Source organism: Pleurodeles waltl, chromosome 1_1 (assembly GCF_031143425.1).
Source record: "Pleurodeles waltl isolate 20211129_DDA chromosome 1_1, aPleWal1.hap1.20221129, whole genome shotgun sequence".
Taxonomy (NCBI): Eukaryota; Metazoa; Chordata; class Amphibia; order Caudata; family Salamandridae; genus Pleurodeles; species Pleurodeles waltl.
In genome coordinates, this window is record NC_090436.1 from 506485764 (window position 1) to 506505848 (window position 20085).

The window sequence follows — 20085 nt, forward strand, 5'->3', positions numbered from 1 at the left end:
ATAGCTATGAGAACCAGTGAACGTTAAAGAAGTCAAGACACACAAAGCAATCATGAATATGTTGAGAAATACAAATTGAATTTGAATATTGTCTGCATTTTGTTCAGTTATGATTATCAGATAAAAATCATCAGATAGACACAGAAAATTGCTTCTACATCACAATACTAGCTAAAGCGTCACCGATGAGAAATAGGGTGGGAGACAAAAAGCTGTTGCTGGGTCCCATTCTCTGCCACAAAACAGTATTCAAACTGCTGGGAGACAGTGAAAATACCATACAAGGGATCAAGTCATACTGTTAGACTGTGTTTCAATCTCAATCCACCTTAATGTATTTGCTGTTATCTATGTACGTGATATTTATATAGCACAAACCTAGCTGTAATGCAGCGGAACATATAATGATGGGCTTTGCTATCTCAGCGCAGACCCAAGTGTTTGTTTCTTTGTGCCTGCAGTGTGTAAAATGAATTAACGCAACTCAGTATTTCTCCAAGTTAGTGCATTATTTTACACAGCACAGCTCTAATTCAGAAAAAGACAAACCCAGCTCACTGTTTTTGAGCTTTACTGCATGAAAATCAGGCCCTAAATTAGAGAAATAATATGTTAAATTAATTCACTTTACACTACACCCTGCAGTTGCATACAAACAGACATTCGGCTCTGCACTGAGCCAGTGTGCACACCATTATACAGACCCTGGTTTCTAAGAGCGAAAGAGGGCTGTTTCTGCATCGAGATGTAGTATTTTGTAAAGAGATACGTTATCAGCTCTTTCCTTACTCGGGGCAAGGTTAGGACCGACCTGATGGATCTGGGGATGGGTGCATAACTCCAGAAGGGCTATTTTCTTGTTCAATTCTATTTTTTTGCACTTTTACATCTCTAGCCTGATGGTGTTCTGGCGACAGGTGTGCCATGAGCCACCAGGGCTACTGGATCCAAAATGGTTGCTCCGTACAATGTTACTCTGCTAGATATAGGCCCTCATTCCAGGACCTGTTCAATTATAATGGTAATTGATCACCAGGTAAATACCAATACCAGTGGATGCGTGTATGACCACCTGTGCAACTACCTTACTATTACAGGTTTTGTGCCTCAGAATGGGAGATAATGCTGCATGCTTTACCCATTCTAAAGTGCTCAAACATAGAATATCCACAGCTTGCCCACGTGATTTGCATCAGGTTTGCGTCAGGAAAAGCAGGCCCATGAAATCTATGCTCTGCATTGTAAGCTGTCTAATTGCAATTTCTAACTGCACTACTACTCTTCACTGAAAACAATTTAGACTGAGCCTCATGCATACATTTTTACCTAACCTTCAGGGTGCAGTGGATCCTTTAATCAGTAGCATATAACATGAATAAGAGACCTGGAGCAGGGCCTGCTCTGGCCAGTTAGGAGGGAGAAACCCACTGGACTCATTTCTTGTGTGCCCAGCTGTTTCCCAGCAGCCTACATTTATTTTTTAAAACTGTTTCATTGGGGTTTTGACATACAAACAATGACATTGACACTTATTCTGTATGGCATTCAGAAAACAGTACAGGACCACAATTCCCATGGTTACTTAATGATACCAAACATGTAAGACAGTGAATTAAGTAATACAGCCATCAGGACAGATCAAAATCGGATGACAGTTGTGGATGTATTAAGTAGTTAAGGGCCAATGAATCAATCTGGTTAACTGAGGGAGTGCCCCCAAACCAGGGAAGAGTTATGGCGATCCAGATTCAGGAGGAGTCGGGCTGGTGTGTATGGAGGATGTGGGGGTAGAGCTGGGGTGAGGTTTCTACTGCGCAGTGCTTGGCCTAGGGGGCTCGATAGATGGTAGGGTGTGTTCATGGCTGCCTAGGGTGGTAATAAGGAGTGACCACACAGTGGGGAAAGCCTACAGGGTATGGCCTGGTAGGGGTGGGTGCATGTGGTAAAGTTAATAGAAGCTGCTCCAGGCTTAGTGTCATCTGGCATTCCAGAGAGCATGGGGACAAATCATCATTCCAAGTGAGTTGTAGGAAGTTGTGAGAAAACAGGGCTGATAGCAGAGGCCCCATAACTTTTTGCCCCCATTTTCCACTTTTTGCTGGTGTTTTCCTGACTTTAAAGGTGCCCTGGGTACTGCTAACCAGTCCCAGGGCCTGTGCTCTGTGTAAAATGGATATGCAAATTAGGCTAATTATAATTGGCTAAGTTAACCTACCTATAAGTCCCTAGTATATGGTAGGGCATGTAGGTTTAGGGACCACAGCATAGGTGGTGCACACCTAGGTGCATTGCTGAGGTGCCCAATGTCATTTTAAAAGCAAGCCTGCCTTGCTGGCTGCTTTTAAATTAAAGTTATATGCAAATTCGACTTTGGAATTAAAGGTACTTCCAAAGTCTTAAACTACCTTATTTTTACATATAAGGCACCCCTAAGGTGTGCCCTATGTGCCCCTAGGGCTGGGTGCCATGTAACTATAAGCAGGGACTTTATAAAAATAGATTTATAAGCCCTGGTGAGGTAAAAACAGCCAAATTTGTGTTTCCCTCATTGAAGTAAATGGCCTTCATAGGCTAGAATGGGCAGACTTTATTTTAAATTTTAAAGTCTCCTTAAATGTTACATACCAAGAATTTGGTATCAAATTGATTGTTGTAATAAATCCCACAACTTCCAGTTGTTGGATTTAATATAACTTGTCCAGGTAAAAAGTTTAGACTTTACTTAAAAAGTTGCCAATTTCAGCTCTGCATTGTTTTTGCTGCTGTGCTCTGATTGGCCAGCCTGCAGCAGCTTCTGCCAGGCTGCCTTGATGAGGTGTGAAGTGGCCAGACTTCACACAAAGGAATGTGCTTGGGGGAGAGAATCTCCCCTCAGCAGATGGTGAGGCAGGAAGGGGGAGGGCTGCCAAACTGGTCTTCAAAGGCAGAGAAGGACATTTGCAGCACCCAGCAACACCCCCACATCCTGCAACCCCAGACAGCTAGGTGCTCCCTTGATTAGATTAGGAGAGAGCAGGAGAGGGGTGTGTTTATGATTTTTAGCCACACCAGTGGGTGGGCTCAGCCAGATGTAACCTCCAAAAATCAGATTCATCCATGTTGGATTTTTAGAGACTGTTGCCTTCTGGGATGGATTTTTGCCACACTTCCCAGGAAGTGGTCATCACAGGGGGACGACCCTGTCCCTGATTGGAGAACCAGGGCCCCCCTGCTTTTCACCCAGGAGCAAGGATAAAACTGGCAGACCTGCACCCACACCTCAGATCCCCTCCAGAATTCAACAAGAAAGGAACTAAAGATGAAGAAGGACTGCCCTGCTGGACCCCTGGCCTGCACCTGGACCCTGCACTCAGAAGGACTGCACCAGCTGCACACTTGGGCTTCACCACAAGAAGGACTTTGCCTGGCTTCAACTGGTTCAAGGAGGGACTCCCTGTTTGCTACAGGTGAAAAATTGCTAAACCAGAGTCCCCTGCACCAACTCCTGAAGAAAGCGACCAGCTGACCACTGTCCAGTGGCCAAAAAGGAGTTTGCGCCAGGTGCATTCTGGGAGTTGAAGTCCGCACCCCCCAAGGACCATCACAGAACTTCTGGACCCTTGGGGTGAGCTGTGGACCCCAAAAGAACCTTAAAAGAACATCTGGGTGAAGCCCCAGAAGTTTGGAAAAGATTTGAGAATTTTTGGAAAAAAGCTCCAGAGAGGGACCGACCCGCCGCGGAAATTCTAGCCGGCTTGCCTCAACCGCGACCCGGCCTGACTTCGTGGTTCGTCCCGGTAAAGAAAAACATCCAAAAAAGAGACTAAGTCCGAACGTAAAAAGTTGACCGGGACCTCCCAGCCATCGTATCCGAGAAGGGCTCCATGGACGTCGGATCAAGATCCAGGTTTACCCCGTTCGAAGGATTTTCATCTCGAAAAAACGACTAAGTCCGAAGGTAAAAGTCTCCACCGAGGAAACCCACATCGCGTATCCGGACAAGGGCTCCAGGAGGTCAGATTCAACTGGCAGATTCGTCCCGGTGAAGAAAAACTTCAAAATAAAGACTAAGTCAGAAGGTAACTTTTTAACCGAGGTCTCCTGCGACCTGTAGCCGAGCAGGGCTCCATCGCGGTCGGCCTGAAAGTTTGACTTTGCCCCGGTCGAGGTGCAACCAGATGACCCGATTGGCGCTTTTTGTTTCTAAGCGCTAGAAAAGTAATAATTCTTTAAAAATTCATATCTCCGGTTCCCCTGAACCGATTTTAATCGTTTTTGTGTCATTTTAAAGATAAAAATATAAACTATTGTTATAAATTGGTTTTGGATTTTTAAACTGTTTCCTGTGTTTTATTTAATTACTGTTTTGTGATATTTGAATGCTTTACACTTTGTCTCCTAAATTAAGCCTTGACGCTCGTTGCCAAGCTACCAAGGGTTGAGCTGGGATTAATTTACTGAGACCTAACTGTACCTATCTGGAGGTTAGTGGCTTGTTGCTAGGTGTAGGTACCTACCTGCCCTACCAATAAACCATTTTCCAACATAATTGGAAGCAGCGACGGGATCCTGTACTTGTGTTCAATATCGCGTTACAGTTTTAGGTAAAACAAATTAAAAATCCTTTAAATTGTCCTAGTGCAAAAATTGTTTTTAATTTTTAATTTGGATTAATTTCAATTATTGAATTTTTGTAATTTTTCTAAATTCTTGTTTCCAATTTTTGCAAAAAGTTTTTGTTGACACAAAACTAGGGAACCATGAAGCTTGATCTGGCTAGCCTACCCACACTGACAGTAGTCCAGCTTAGGGGGTTGTGTATTGAAAGAGGGTTGCCTGCAACCACTGATCTCAGGAAGCAAATCCTGATTAAATCCCTGACAGCATGGGCTGAGGCCCAAGAGCTAGGCACAGAGGAAGCTCCAGAGGGGGAAGAAAAAGGGGAGGATGCTAACTCTAACCTCTCAGGGGAGGGAAGGCATCTGAGCCCAAGTGAGGATGAGGAAGAACGGTCCTCAGTAGATACAGTCACTAGGGGAAGACCCAAAGCTAGTGGTAGGAAGGGGGTCCCTTCAGGAGGAGAGAACCCATCCATCAGAGAAAGAGAGCTGGAGGCCCAGCTAGCATACATAGCTTTGGAAGCAGAGAAGCTGGCCCTAGAAAAGAAAAAGTGGGCATACAAAGAGACAAGAGATGGAAGCAGCGATAAAGAAGCTGAGGTGTCCATGGGTGGGGGAGTTTGCCCCAGGTTACCCAAGGGGGTAGTTCCTGCTTATGTAGAGGGGGATGACATAGATAAGTGGCTGGGGGCCTTTGAGAGGGCACTCCAAATGAGAAGGGTTAGGCCTCAATACTGGGGTTCCCTTTTGTGGGAGTTGGTCCCCAACTCAGGGAGGGATAGGCTTCTGACCTTAAGGGGGGAGGAGGCAGATTCATACCCTAGTATGAAGAGGTGCTTAGCCAAGAAGTTTGGTCTGACCCCAGAGCAATATAGAATGAAGTTCAGGGACACCCAGAAGGTCAGTACCCAGTCTTGGGTTGACTTTGTGGACATTTCACTAAAGGCACTAGGGGGCTGGATTATTGGTAACAAAGTAGATACTTATGAGGGGTTATACAATCTGATCATGAGAGAGCACATCTTGACCAATTGTACCCAAGAAAGGTTACGCCAGCATCTAGTGGACTCTAAGCAGACCAACCCTAGAGAGCTAGGGGAGGCAGCTGATGAGTGGTTGAGAACCAGGGTGGTTGTCAAGTCCCAGGGGGGAGACTCCAAGAAGGGGGGGACAGGTCCCCAAAAACCTAAGGAGGGAGGTGGTAAGCCCACCACAGAGACTCCCTCTGTACCCCAGAACCCTAAGAAGGAGGAGAGTAAATCCCACTCCCACACTGACAAGCAGAGACACGGAGACCCAGGGTTAAAAAAACTCTTGGACAGTAGGGCTTGCTTTGACTGTCAGCAGACAGGTCACTTCAGAGGAGATGCAGCCTGTCCAAAGAAGGTGGTTAGCATTGGGCTGTCCAGTGTAGCCATGGAGGAGGATTCCTCAGATGATGAAGTCCTCCTAGCAATGAGCTGGGAGACAGGACCAGATGGTAAGCTGGTGATCCCTGAGGGTGGAAGTAGGCACTTCCACCACATTCAAGTGAATGGGATCCCTACCACTGGCCTGAGAGACACCGGTGCCAGTCACACTATAGTGAGTGACCGGTTAGTGACCCCAGACATGTATGTCCCAGGAAAGACAAAGAAAGTCAGGATAGCCACAGGGGAGGTCACCTCCAAACCTGTAGCCATAGTGCCCCTAGAGAGGGAGGGTATCCTTGACTGGATTAGGGTGGTAGTCAGTGCTGACCTTCCCCTAGATTGTATCCTGGGCAATGACCTCCCAGAGGTGGGTCTGGTCACAGATGGGGTGGTCGCCCAGGGCGCCCCCCCAAACCAAAGTCCTGGGGAGTCAGTCCCTACAGTTAGGAGACAGGGGTCCCCAAGAAAAGGAAAGAAGAAAAGGAAGGGTAGGCCACTCTTAAAGAGAGTTCCAGGGAGCCAAAGGCCTTCTGCCCCAGTTGGGGGGGAGCCCAGAGTTGGCACTGGTGAGGCCTCCCCTGACCCCAAGGAAGTCCTGAGTAGTCAGGCAGCTGTCCAGATGCAAGGTGTTGCCCCTGCACTGACAGAAGGGAGAGTGGAAGGAGGGTGTCTGCCACAGGAGGTGGTAGCCCCCCACTCTAGACAGCAAGAGGGGTGCCAGGGCCCCACAGTTGCCTTTAAAGCAGCTCAGCCACCTGTCAGTGGAGAGCTTAGGGTGTGGTTCTGGGTACTGACAGCTGTCAGTAGCCTCTGCTGGGTGCTAGCCTTCCAGGCAGCACTGTACTTGGCCTGGGAGGCAGACCCCAGGGCCAATAGCAAAGTAGGCCCCCTGACCCTATTGGTCATGGTGGGGTTGCTCAAGTGTTGGGTGACCTCTTTGGGTAAGCTAGGTGTTGCCCTAGCAAAGTTTGGAGTAGGGGAGGTGGGCACCTCACTACCCAAGTTGGCAGAGAGAAAGGAAGAAGACCCCCCTAGAGGGAAGTTTCAGTTTGAGTTGGGTCCTTTTACTGTTGGGATGGCTTCACTACCCAGAGGGAGTGACCCTGACAGGGGATGTAAGGCAGAGTAGGCCCTGCAAAGGGACAGCCAGTTTTCTTCACGTTCTTCCTCGCCTAACAAGCCAGGAAGACTCTCCCAGGGTTGGGCTGAGTCTCCTGGGCGTGTGGGCTGGGGGGGGGTTGTGTGAGAAAACAGGGCTGATTGCAGAGGCCCCATAACTTTTTGCCCCCATTTTCCACTTTTTGCTGGTGTTTTCCTGACTTTAAAAGTGCCCTGGGTACTGCTAACCAGTCCCAGGGCCTGTGCTCTGTGTTAAATGGATATGCAAATTAGGCTAATTATAATTGGCTAAGTTAACCTACCTATAAGTCCCTAGTATATGGTAGGGCATGTAGGTTTAGGGACCACAGCATAGGTGGTGCACACCTAGGTGCATTGCTGAGGTGCCCAGTGTCATTTTAAAAGCAAGCCTGCCTTGCTGGCTGCTTTTAAATTAAAGTTATATGCAAATTCGACTTTGGAATTAAAGGTACTTCCAAAGTCTTAAACTACCTTATTTTTACATATAAGTCACCCCTAAGGTATGCCCTATGTGCCCCTAGGGCTGGGTGCCATGTAACTATAAGCAGGGACTTTATAAAAATAGATTTATAAGCCCTGGTGAGGTAAAAACAGCCAAATTCGTTTTTCCCTCATTGAAGTAAATGGCCTTCATAGGCTAGAATGGGCAGACTTTATTTTAAATTTTAAAGTCTCCTTAAATGTTACATACCAAGAATTTGGTATCAAATTGATTGTTGTAATAAATCCCACAACTTCCAGTTGTTGGATTTAATATAACTTGTCCAGGTAAAAAGTTTAGACTTTACCTAAAAAGTTGCCAATTTCAGCTCTGCATTGTTTTTGCTGCTGTGCTCTGATTGGCCAGCCTGCAGCAGCTTCTGCCAGGCTGCCTTGATGAGGTGTGAAGTGGCCAGACTTCACACAAAGGAATGTGCTTGGGGGAGAGAATCTCCCCTCAGCAGATGGTGAGGCAGGAAGGGGGAGGGCTGCCAAACTGGTCTTCAAAGGCAGAGAAGGACATTTGCAGCACCCAGCAACACCCCCACATCCTGCAACCCCAGACAGCTAGGTGCTCCCTTGATTAGATTAGGAGATGGCAGGAGAGGGGTGTGTTTATGATTTTTAGCCACACCAGTGGGTGGGCTCAGCCAGATGTAACCTCCAAAAATCAGATTCATCCATGTTGGATTTTTAGAGACTGTTGCCTTCTGGGATGGATTTTTGCCACACTTCCCAGGAAGTGGTCATCACAGGGGGACGACCCTGTCCCTGATTGGAGAACCAGGGCCCCCCTGCTTTTCACCCAGGAGCAAGGATAAAACTGGCAGACCTGCACCCACACCTCAGATCCCCTCCAGAATTCAACAAGAAAGGAACTAAAGAAGAAGAAGGACTGCCCTGCTGGACCCCTGGCCTGCACCAGGACCCTGCACTCAGAAGGACTGCACCAGCTGCACACTTGGGCTTCACCACAAGAAGGACTTTGCCTGGCTTCAACTGGTTCAAGGAGGGACTCCCTGTTTGCTACAGGTGAAAAATTGCTAAACCAGAGTCCCCTGCACCAACTCCTGAAGAAAGCGACCAGCTGACCACTGTCCAGTGGCCAAAAAGGAGTTTGCGCCAGGTGCATTCTGGGAGTTGAAGTCCGCACCCCCCAAGGACCATCACAGAACTTCTGGACCCTTGGGGTGAGCTGTGGACCCCAAAAGAACCTTAAAAGAACATCTGGGTGAAGCCCCAGAAGTTTGGAAAAGATTTGAGAATTTTTGGAAAAAAGCTCCAGAGAGGGACCGACCCGCCGCGGAAATTCTAGCCGGCTTGCCTCAACCGCGACCCGGCCTGACTTCGTGGTTCGTCCCGGTAAAGAAAAACATCCAAAAAAGAGACTAAGTCCGAACGTAAAAAGTTGACCGGGACCTCCCAGCCATCGTATCCGAGAAGGGCTCCATGGACGTCGGATCAAGATCCAGGTTTACCCCGGTCGAAGGATTTTCATCTCGAAAAAACGACTAAGTCCGAAGGTAAAAGTCTCCACCGAGGAAACCCACATCGCGTATCCGGACAAGGGCTCCAGGAGGTCGGATTCAACTGGCAGGTTCGTCCCGGTGAAGAAAAACTTCAAAATAAAGACTAAGTCAGAAGGTAACTTTTTAACCGAGGTCTCCCGCGACCTGTAGCCGAGCAGGGCTCCATCGCGGTCAGCCTGAAAGTTTGACTTTGCCCCGGTCGAGGTGCAACCAGATGACCCGATTGGCGCTTTTTGTTTCTAAGCGCTAGAAAAGTAATAATTCTTTAAAAATTCATATCTCCGGTTCCCCTGAACCGATTTTAATCGTTTTTGTGTCATTTTAAAGATAAAAATATAAACTATTGTTATAAATTGGTTTTGGATTTTTAAACTGTTTCCTGTGTTTTATTTAATTACTGTTTTGTGATATTTGAATGCTTTACACTTTGTCTCCTAAGTTAAGCCTTGACGCTCGTTGCCAAGCTACCAAGGGTTGAGCTGGGATTAATTTACTGAGACCTAACTGTACCTATGTGGAGGTTAGTGGCTTGTTGCTAGGTGTAGGTACCTACCTGCCCTACCAATAACCCATTTTCCAACAGAAGTGATCCAAGATACCATCCTAGGCTATAAAAAATGGTCTCTTATAAAGGTGTCAGACCTCTTCATAATGCAGGGTCCATCCTCAGCTTTTCCCCAATTCCAAAGCGGTCAATACCATGCAGCCACCGCTGGGCCCCGGTCTGCTCTCCAGTAGAGGGTGAGGACTCTTTTAGCAAGTAGGAGAGCCATGGTGGGAAAGCGTGTCCTCTACTTGTGGCGTTTCCTACGTTTTAAAATGCAGAGGGTTCAGGCCTCCTATGTGTTGATGTCGGTGAGCTCAGTAGCCTCCTGTAATGTGTTATGTTCAGAATCACAATAGGCGGATAGGACTGGGCAGGACCACAACATATGCTGCAAGTTGGGAGAAGCCGAATGGCAGCGGAGGTGCACAGTAGGGAACTAGCAGTTGAGTTTTCTGGCGTCAGCTAGGCTATGTGCAGAATTGAGAATTCTCTGGTTTTAAACTGGGCGTTTCGAAACACTCATTGGGGAAATTCCAGAGTCTTTCCCATTCGGTGTCATGCTGTATCCATCCGATATCATCTTCCCATATGTCCCTTAGGGCCGTCGCTGTGATCCAAGTGTGTCCCCTTATTGCTTTGTATATCCATGTTACCAGGTGATGCCCCGTCCTCATGTGTAATAGTGTCAGTACGACAGAGTGCATTTATTGTTCCTCGTCCTGTGTGGATCAGAGGGCGTATTGCATTCCAGCAGCCCCCATAACTGTAATTTGACCAGAAGCTTTATTTGTACTGGCATATGTCTCCCAAATTACATCAATCATTCCTCTATTAGGAAGATTAGTGGTGTCCAGTATGAGTGTCAATGCGCAGAACAGCCTTCCAAAGCTACTAAGGGCTGCTCAGCAACTTCCCATAAATTCTTATTTTCTTCAAGTTGTACAGTCCGCTTATGAGGCAATAAAGTTCATTGCATGTTATTCACCTGTGCCTAAACTGCACAACCTTCACACGCTGTGTAATCTGTACATTGAGTCACCAGTGCAATTAAGGCACAGTGACTAATGTCATTTGTAGCTGAAGGCGAGAAATCCCTGCTTCATTGAAACTTGTGCCTCAACCCCTCACACCCAGTACCCCAGTACCTTCTCCACATTCTGTTGCCACAAGTATACAATTTTCAACGAAATCCTTCTAAGCACACATAAATCACCCATTCTAACCCCATCTCTTCTGTGCTCATTAGTGCATGCTTTGTGCACAGACGTGCTGCAGACATCTGAGACTACATAAAACACAACAGCTTACATGCTCTGTCCATCAGAGACCTGGTTTATCCCCAAATCAGGCCTGACCTTTGATGAAGTTGTCCAACATGGCAACAACATCCTCAGCTCCCCTCACCTACAAATAAAAGGCAAAGCTTGCAGCATCACTCGCAAAATCTTTCATCCAGTTACTACTTTAACTTCCTCCCTATATCTGAATGAATGTATACTTCACTCACTATCATACCTTCTAGCACGCTCCACTTACATGTCACCTATATGGCTAAAAAATATTTGCGGAAGACCGCCAAAATATTATTTTTTCATATCCATATATAACAATGATAGCAAAAACCTTGGGGGATTCAGCTTCTCTGGCTCCCACAACGCAAAACCATGTCAACCCACATGCATCTCGAGAACTGCCAATTTCTGTAACAGTCACCTGGTCTACATCATTTCTGATGTCCCATCTCTGTTCTGCCTATATGTAGGAGGCTGGCCTGGCTTATAGTGAGTACCTGATGGTACTTACACCTTGTGCCAGGTCCAGTTATCCCTTATTACTAGATTAGTAGTGTTCTAGCAGCTTAGGCTGATAGAGGTAGCTATAGCAGAGCAGCTTAGGCTGAACTAGCAGACATGCAAAGCTCCTACTATACCACTTATATCATATAGCTCTATATCATAAGAATCACAATACTCAGAGTTACTAAAAATAAAGGTACTTTATTTTAGTGACAATGTGCCAAAAATATCTCAGAGGATATACTCCTTTAGGAGGTAAGTAAAATACACAAAGTATACACACAAACCAAACTAAGGTAAGTAAACAGTTAGATAAGTAGTGCAAACACTGTAGAATACAATAGGATGCAATAGGCCTAGGGGCAGCACAAACCATATACTAAGAAAGTGGAATGCGAACCACTTAGGGACCCCAGGCCTAGTGTAGTGTGTAGAGGGTCGCTGGGAGTGTAAGAAAACACTAAGGGTGTCCAAGATAACCCACCTCAAGACCCTGAAAAGTAGGAGTAAAGTGACCCTACTCCCCCAGAAACACACTAAAGTCGTGAAAGGAGATTCTGCAAAGACCACAACTGACTATAAAGCACTGAAGACTGATTCCTGGACCTGAGGACCTGTAAAGGAAGGGAACCAAGTCCAAGAGTCACAAAAGTGTCCGGGGGGGGGGGCAGGAGCCCACTAAACCCCGAATGAAGGTGCAAAATGGCAGCCTCCAGGTGGAAGAATCTGAAGATTCTGCAACAACTGAACATGCCAGGAACTTCTCCTTTGCACAGAAGAAGTCCCACGGAATGCTAGAGGATGCGGAGTTGTTGCTATGCAGAAAGACTGAAAACAAGCTTTGCTAGCTGCAAAGGTTGCGGTTGAAGAAAATGGGTGCTGCCCGGGCTCAGGAAGGACCAGGAGGTCGCCACTTGAAAGAGGAGACAGAGGGGGCCCTCAGCAACACAGAGAGCCCATGCAGAAGAAGGCAGCTCCGGTAGAAGTACTTGAACATGGGTTCAAGAAAACTGAGCACGGCGGTTGTCTCAACACTACAAAGGAGGGTCCCACAAAGCTGGTGGTCAACTCAGCGAGTTGAGCAATGCAGGAGACAGTGCTGGGGACCTGGGCTGTGCACAAAGGATTCCTTGCAAAAGTGCACAGAAGCCCTAGCAGCTGCAGTTCACGCAGTACACAGGATAACTGTCTGGCGAGGGGAGGCAAGGACTTACCTCTGCCAAATTTGGACAGATGGACCACTGGACTGTCGGGGTCACTTGGATCCAGCTCCTGTGTTCCAGGGACCACGCTCATCACGGTGAGAGGGGAACCAGAGGACCGGTGATGCAGAAGTTTGGTGCCTCCGTTAGCAGGGGGAAGATTCCGTCGACCCACGGGAGACTTCTTCTTGGCTTCCAGTGCAGGGTGAAGCCAGACAGCCCCCAGAGGATGCACCACCAGGAAACAGTTGAGAAAGTTGGCAGGTTTAGGCGCTACAATGTCGCTGGTAGTCTTCTTGCTACTTTGTTGCAGTTTTGCCGGCGTCCTGGAGCAATAAGCGGTCGATCCTTGGCTTAAGTCGAAGAGGGAGATGCAGAGGAACGCTGGTGAGCTCTTGCATTCGTTATCTGAAGAGAAGCCCACAGGAGAGACCCTAAATAGCCCTCGGAGGAGGATTGTTCACCTTGTCAGGTAGGCACCTATCAGGAGGGGTATCTGACGTCATCTGCTGGCACCGGCCACTCAGAGGCCTCCATTGTGCCCTCACACCTCTGGGTTCAAGATGGCAGAGTTCCTGGACACACTGGAGGAGCTCTGGGCACCACCTCTGGGGTGGTGATGGACAGGGGAGTAGTCACTCCCCTTTCGTTTGTCCAATTTCGCACCAGAGCAGGGCTGGGGGGTTCCCTGAACCGGTGTAGACTGGTTTATGCAAGGAGGGCACCATCTGTGCTCTTCAAAGCATTTCCAGAGGCCAGGAGAGGCTACTCCTCTCAGGCCCTTAACACCTATTTCCAAAGGGAGAGGGTGTAACACCCTCTCTCAGAGGAAATCCTTTGTTCTGCCTTCCTGGGACTGGGCTGCCCAGACCCCAGGAGGGCAGAAGCCTGTCTGTGGGTTGGCAGCAGCGGTTGCTGCAGTGAAAACCCCAGGGAGCTGGTTTGGCAGTACCCTGAGTCCATACTGGAGCCCCGGGGATGTATGGGATTGGCACCCCAATACCAGATTTGACATGGGGGGACAATTCCATGATCTTAGACATGTTACATGGCCATATTCAGAGTTAGCATTGTGTAGCTACATATAGGTATGACCTATATATAGTGCACGTGTGTAATGGTGTCCCCGCACTCACAAAGTCCGGGGAAATTGCCCTGAACTATGTGGGGACACCTTGGCTAGTGCCAGGGTGCCCTCACACTTAGTAACTTTGCACCTAACCTTCACTAAGTGAGGGTTAGACATATAGGTGACTTATAAGTTACTTAAGTGCAGTGTAAAAAATGGCTGTGAAATAACGTGGACGTTATTTCACTCAGGCTGCATTGGCAGTCCTGTGTAATATTGGTCTGAGCTCCCTATGGGTGGCAAAAGAAATGCTGCAGCCCATAGGGATCTCCTGGAACCCCAATACCCTAGGTACCTAGGTACCATATACTATGGAATTATAAGGGTGTTCCAGTGTGCCAATTAGAATTGGTGAAAATTGTCACTAGCCTGCAGTGACAATTTTAAAGGCAGAGAGAGCATAAGCACTTGAGGTTCTGATTAGCAGAGCCTCAGTGACACAGTTATGCACTACACAGGGAACACACATTCAGGCTACAACTATGAGCACTGGGGTCCTGGCTAGCAGGATCCCAGTTACACAGGTAAAAACAAACTGACACACAGGTAACAAATGGGGGTAACATGCCAGTCAAGATGGTACTTTCCTACACTATATCACTTTCCACATGAGTAGATTATCGAACATACATTATTCTTCTACATCAGACTCACAAAACTACCACACAAGGCCTACCCAAACCTTCTACCACCACCTCCATATCTTTAAAAAAATATATTATGGGTTCCCTATGTTGGTGAACAGTGAACCTAAGCATGGCAAATATACTGATACTCTCCTTGACAATCGCAGATCAACTCTGAACACATGATCACTCTTACTTTTCTGTCCCACACAAAATAGTTCAAGTCTAACCTCTATATACTCTGAAGTCATAACGAAAGAAATACATACCATTGGTAAATTAGAAAAGCCCCGGTGCTTACCAAATTCTTTTGAAGGCCTACTCTCCACCATAACTCTGTGCACCACATGGAAGTGTCATCCACCAAATGAAATACAGTTTCTACACCAAAAGTCTGCAGAAGTTGATCGTTGAAGCAAAGTACTACTCAAGGCATTCAGGCATATTGTAATGTCACCACCACTGAATGTCACCCCAGCTTCCATTGGAAAAGCATACCAACTTGTCCACCTTTTCACAAATGAACTGAACACCATAAATTGTAATACTGATCTTCCTAGTGCCCACTTCAAGATCTCACCCTCTGCCAAGCATCGCTACCTAAAACGTTCAACTCCCAATATCAATGGACTTTCCCACATTCTCCAATCCCTTGAAGCCCATCATGGGACCGTTAAATCCCATTCTGTTCACATGGGTCACTCAAAATGAGTGTCTCATAAGTATGCTCTTTGTTATTCTTTTGATTTTCCATTACATTTGAATAAATGGATATTTTTATTTTCCCTATTATATTTAAACTTGCCTGTTGTCTTCATTTTTCTTCATTTTAATAGTAATTATTTAGATGTTACTGTATTTATTTAATGGTTGGTTTGGAATGCAAAGCACCTACATGCATTTTTGTCAAGTAATTGCCTTGTCCATCATGCGTGTCACTGAAAGGTGAATGAAGGTTGCTCTTATGGGCATACCCTGATAGGTAAATGGAGCCTATGTCAATATATCTGAGGTGTTCAAATTGCAGAGATGCCGAAACAGTAACGTAACTGGTCACTTATGTTAAAAGAGCAATTAATTGCAGACTTCTTCATAAACTAATTATTGCATGCATTATTGTTCCATAGGAAATGATCTACAAAATGGAATTTTGGGATTTAGTATGGAGTCACTGTATGGAATGGTACTGGATGAAGATTCTGAAAACCGGACAGTGAAGTTGATAGTAAGAAGGCAGCCAAACAGGTATGGTGAAAGTCAATGGCAGCTGCTATTAACATATTTTTCATTAGTATATTAATTCATTAAATCCACTGAATGCTCCTTTAGTGTAAATATTTCTGTGAAATCTTAAAATGTAAAGCATATTTATTTTCAACCAATAATTTTAAAGCCATCCAAAAATCAAGAAGAAAATTCAGTTGGAGCTATTGGCATTGTAAATTCAAACCTGGACTTTTTTTGGTCAACCCTGTCTCATAATTTTGCCTTTTCCTGCCATGTTTTGGTGGTCACTGGTGGCTACTGACATCAGAAATCACAAGCCCTTGAGGAGGGACGATGTAAAATAAGGCTGGGATAGTATTTTATTTTTATTTTAACAGAATGAAGTCTTGCAAGCATTCTTTCATCGCATTTCAACAAAGCTCTAATGAAGTTAATAATAGAAGAGCAGACTGAGATTATTTATGGCCCCGTAAAGGACATAAGCATTGTCCTGTGTGCAATGTTGTGAGTGCTGGCAGGGAGGAGCATTGGAGGAGAGACTCCAGATGCGAGGATAAGAAACTTTCACATCATTGCTTCTACGTTTAGCTACATTATACCAGAAAGCGTATATTGTGGCTTTTGTGAGCAGTGAGCGAAATGACCAGGTGTTTCTTTTGTAAAATAAGCTTATTTTAGGAGCCAGAGGTAAACGAGGACACCGCCGGAATAAGACTAAAACAAATGTCAGCAACATAGCAGGAAGTGGGAGGAATGGAATGCTGCAATAAAAAGCAAGCAGCTACCAGCCTAAAATAACCACAGTGAAAAGGGTGCACCAAAGAAATGCCAGAGTAGTCCATCACAGCAACAGATAAAGAAAGCAAAGTGGAATAATACAGTAGTTGGCCACTGCTCTGAAAAAGAAAAAGGAGAGAGAAAAAGGCAGAATTGACCACTAGCAAGTAGGAATTTTCTAAGGACACAGCAACCAACAAATGAGAACACTTTAAGCCATAAGAAGTATACTAAAAGTATACACGAGGTCAAACGCTTCCGCTCAATCTAATGCACTGTATTTTTTTCTAATGCCTTGCTCATTGCAAATGAGAAACAGTAATCCTCTCTGGAGCTGTCCAAGGGTATCACGCCTCGGCTGAAGACATGATCTACTGAGCCATGGCTGTCTCTGGAGGTATCATCCACTTGAATACCTCACAAGTGAAGACAAGGTAAATGGGGAAGAGTGACAGAAGACACAAGAGTGCTTGCTGTCACATGTCGGTGTTAGCAAAACCTAAGCTGTGGAGCAACGTCTGCTTGTGAACATGTCCAGTTACTTCTAAAGCCCTCTTTACTCATAATTACCCCACTACAATTTTCCAGTGTGTGTGCCCCCATGAAAAAGCCCAGGTAAACTATTGCAATGATAAAGTTGTACAGGAGGAAGATATAGATCACCCTCTCACTTTCTGTTGGCTGTTTCCATCTCATCCCCCTGCCTATCCCTCTATATACTTCTACGACCCTCTAAAAATATCTAAATATAAAAAAGATTCTTGGCATCCTTCCACTGTCCTTCACAACTTTTGGAAACATCTCTCTCATCCTCTCCCAATAGTACCTGGGGTCCTGCCACCTTTCTATTCCACCCTAAGAAGCACCCTCCCCAATTCAAATATTTAAAAATAAATGTCATGGCAGTTGATAAAGAACATCCCATCCTGCCTAATTATTTCTTTTAAATCCTCAGTACATTGTCTCACTCTTCCCTCCCCCTCATCAGGTTGCTTTACTTTCCCCTCACAGTGCAAGATCATAGAGACAGCATCTGTGCTTAGCATACACATCTCAATAAGACTCAAACCGCATGTTTAATTTCAGTTACTTTCATTGGTAAGCGCAATCATCCATTCCGTCATCCCATTGCTAAAATACTTTTGATGTACAATTTACTGTTTATTGCTATTTCCACAATCCATTCCATACAGATTTAAAGCTAAATATCTATCAAATATTTCAGTCGCTTTTCATAGCTTTTTGTGTATAAACTTTGTTTATAGTGCACATTTACATTAGACCAAAAATGTGGCCAAAATATCCTTATAAGTTTTGGTTGAAAATATGCATGTGGTCCAAGGTCATTCACATAACAGTGACCCATAATGTTAGCAAATTACTTAACATGTTTGCCTTCTGAACCTAAAATTGCACTAAACCATATAGTGCTCAAAGATCTCTTAAATGCTTTTTCAAACATGGCCATACATGTCTTTCACTTGATCAGGTTGCTGAGTTTACTTTTAGCAGGACATCACCTTACTTATAACATTATGACCGCACTCAAAAAGAGAAGAAGCATTGCCAAAGTCAAGAGGTTTGTCCGTGAAACCTACTGCCTTTGCCAGTGCTTGTTGTTAGCTTAGATATCCACTACAAATTAATGCACATCCACAGTGACCATTTTGGAATGGTATTTCGTTAAATATTGCAAACAGTATTGTTAGAAATGGGGTCTTTGGTTGACAGTCAGGTTACCCCTTGTTCAAGCAAGGACCCTCACTCTATCCAATCTCACTACATCACCTAGGAGGAGGCCCATTACCTTTATATGTCACTTGATCACCCTGCCTATTTTTTGCCACCAGTCTCACATCATTGACAGTGAAGCACAGGCTCCCACAACCACAACAGAGACACAGAGGCCTAGGCTTAGCAGATTTTGATAGGCTAATTATTACTATGATTTATGTGATTCCTGCAAAAACTGACTGCCAAGAAAATTCAACAGTCCGCCAGGTATAACACATATTGGTCTAGACACAACAGGCAGGGAGCTTGTATATGTGTCACTTGATCTGTTAGAAATGGGGTCTTTGGTTGAAAGTCAGGTTACCCCCTGTTCAAGCAAGGACCCTCACTCTAGTCAGGGTAAAAGAGAATCACCCTCAGCTCACCCCTGCTTACCCCCTTGGTAGCTTGGCAGAGCAGTAGGCTTAACTTCAGAGTGCTAGGTGCAAAGTATTTGTACCAACACACACAGTAACTTAATGAAAACACTACAAAATGACACAACACCAGTTTAGAAAAATAGGAAATATTTATCTAAACAAAACAAGACCAAAACGACAAAGATCCACCATACACAAGTCAAGTTATCAATTAAAAATCAAAAAGAGTCTTTAAGTAGTTTTAAAAACACACTAGCGCTGCTAGAGTGAAAATGTACCTGGTGTGCGTCAAAAATATCCCCGCACTGGTGGGTGTGCATCAAAAATAACTCCGCCCGGCAGTACTTGAGTCAAATATCCAGCCGCACGATGATCCGAAAATCCCGCAGCGCAGGTTGTGATCTCCCAGCTTCCGCCAGCGATGCTGCGCGTCGTTTCTCCTGCTCCGTGCGTCGATTTTTTGGTCGTGTTTCCTGCGAGCGTCGTTTCTCAGCTGCGGAGCCGGCGGCGCGTCGTTTTTTCAGCTGCAGATCAGATTTAGGCTGCCAGCTTTTCCTTTCAGGGTCCCAGGAACTGGATGGGCACCACAGGGCAGAGTAGGAGTCTCTCCAGAGACTCCAGGTGCTGGCAGAGAGAAGTCTTTGCTGTCCCTGAGACTTCAAACAACAGGAGGCAAGCTCTAGATCAAGCTTTCTTCTCAAGATGGAAGGCACACAAAGTCCAGTTTTTGCCCTCTTACTCTGGCAGAAGCAGCAACTGCAGGATAGCTCCACAAAGCACAGTCACAGGCAGGGCAGCTCTTCTTCCTCAGCTATTCAGCTCTTCTCCAGGCAGAGGTTCCTCTTGGTTCCAGAAGTGTTTCTAAAGTCTGTAGATTTGGGTGCCCTTCTTATACCCATTTTAGTCTTTGAAGTCACCTTTCTTCAAAGGGGACTTACACCTACTTGTGAAATCCTGCCTTGCCCCGGCAAGGCCTCAGACACACACCAGTGGGTTGGAGTCTGCATTGTCAGAGGCAGGCACAGTCCTTTCAGATGAGAGTGACCACTCCACCCCTCCCTCCTAGCAGAGATGGCTAATTAGGAAATGCAGGCTACACCCCAGCTCCCTCTGTGTCACTGTCTAGTGTGAGGTGAAAAACAACCCAACTGTCAAACTGACCCAGACAGGAAATCCACAAACAAGGCAGAGTCATAGAATGGTTTAAGCAAGAAAATGCTCACTTTCTAAAAGTGTCATTTTCAAACACACAATCTCAAAACCAACTTTACTAAAAGATGTATTTTTAAATTGTGACTTCAGGTACCCCAAACTCCACGTGTCCATCTACTCTCTAGGGGAATCTACACTTTAATCATATGTAAAGGTAGCCCCCATATTATCCTATGAGAGAGACAGGCCTTGCAACAGTGAAAAACGAAATTGGCAGTATTTCACTGTCAGGACATATAAACCATATTACTATATGT

General features: G+C 45.7%; 1 protein-coding gene across 1 annotated transcript in view; it reads left to right on the forward strand.

The window, feature by feature from the left end:
* ADGRV1 (adhesion G protein-coupled receptor V1) overlaps positions 1 to 20085 on the forward strand; it is a 2003619-nt gene that overhangs the window by 1176073 nt on the left and 807461 nt on the right. The window contains exon 75 of the mRNA XM_069225272.1: positions 15587 to 15704. Within this exon, the coding sequence (XP_069081373.1) occupies positions 15587 to 15704 (118 nt within the window). The remainder of the gene's footprint in view (positions 1 to 15586; positions 15705 to 20085) is intronic.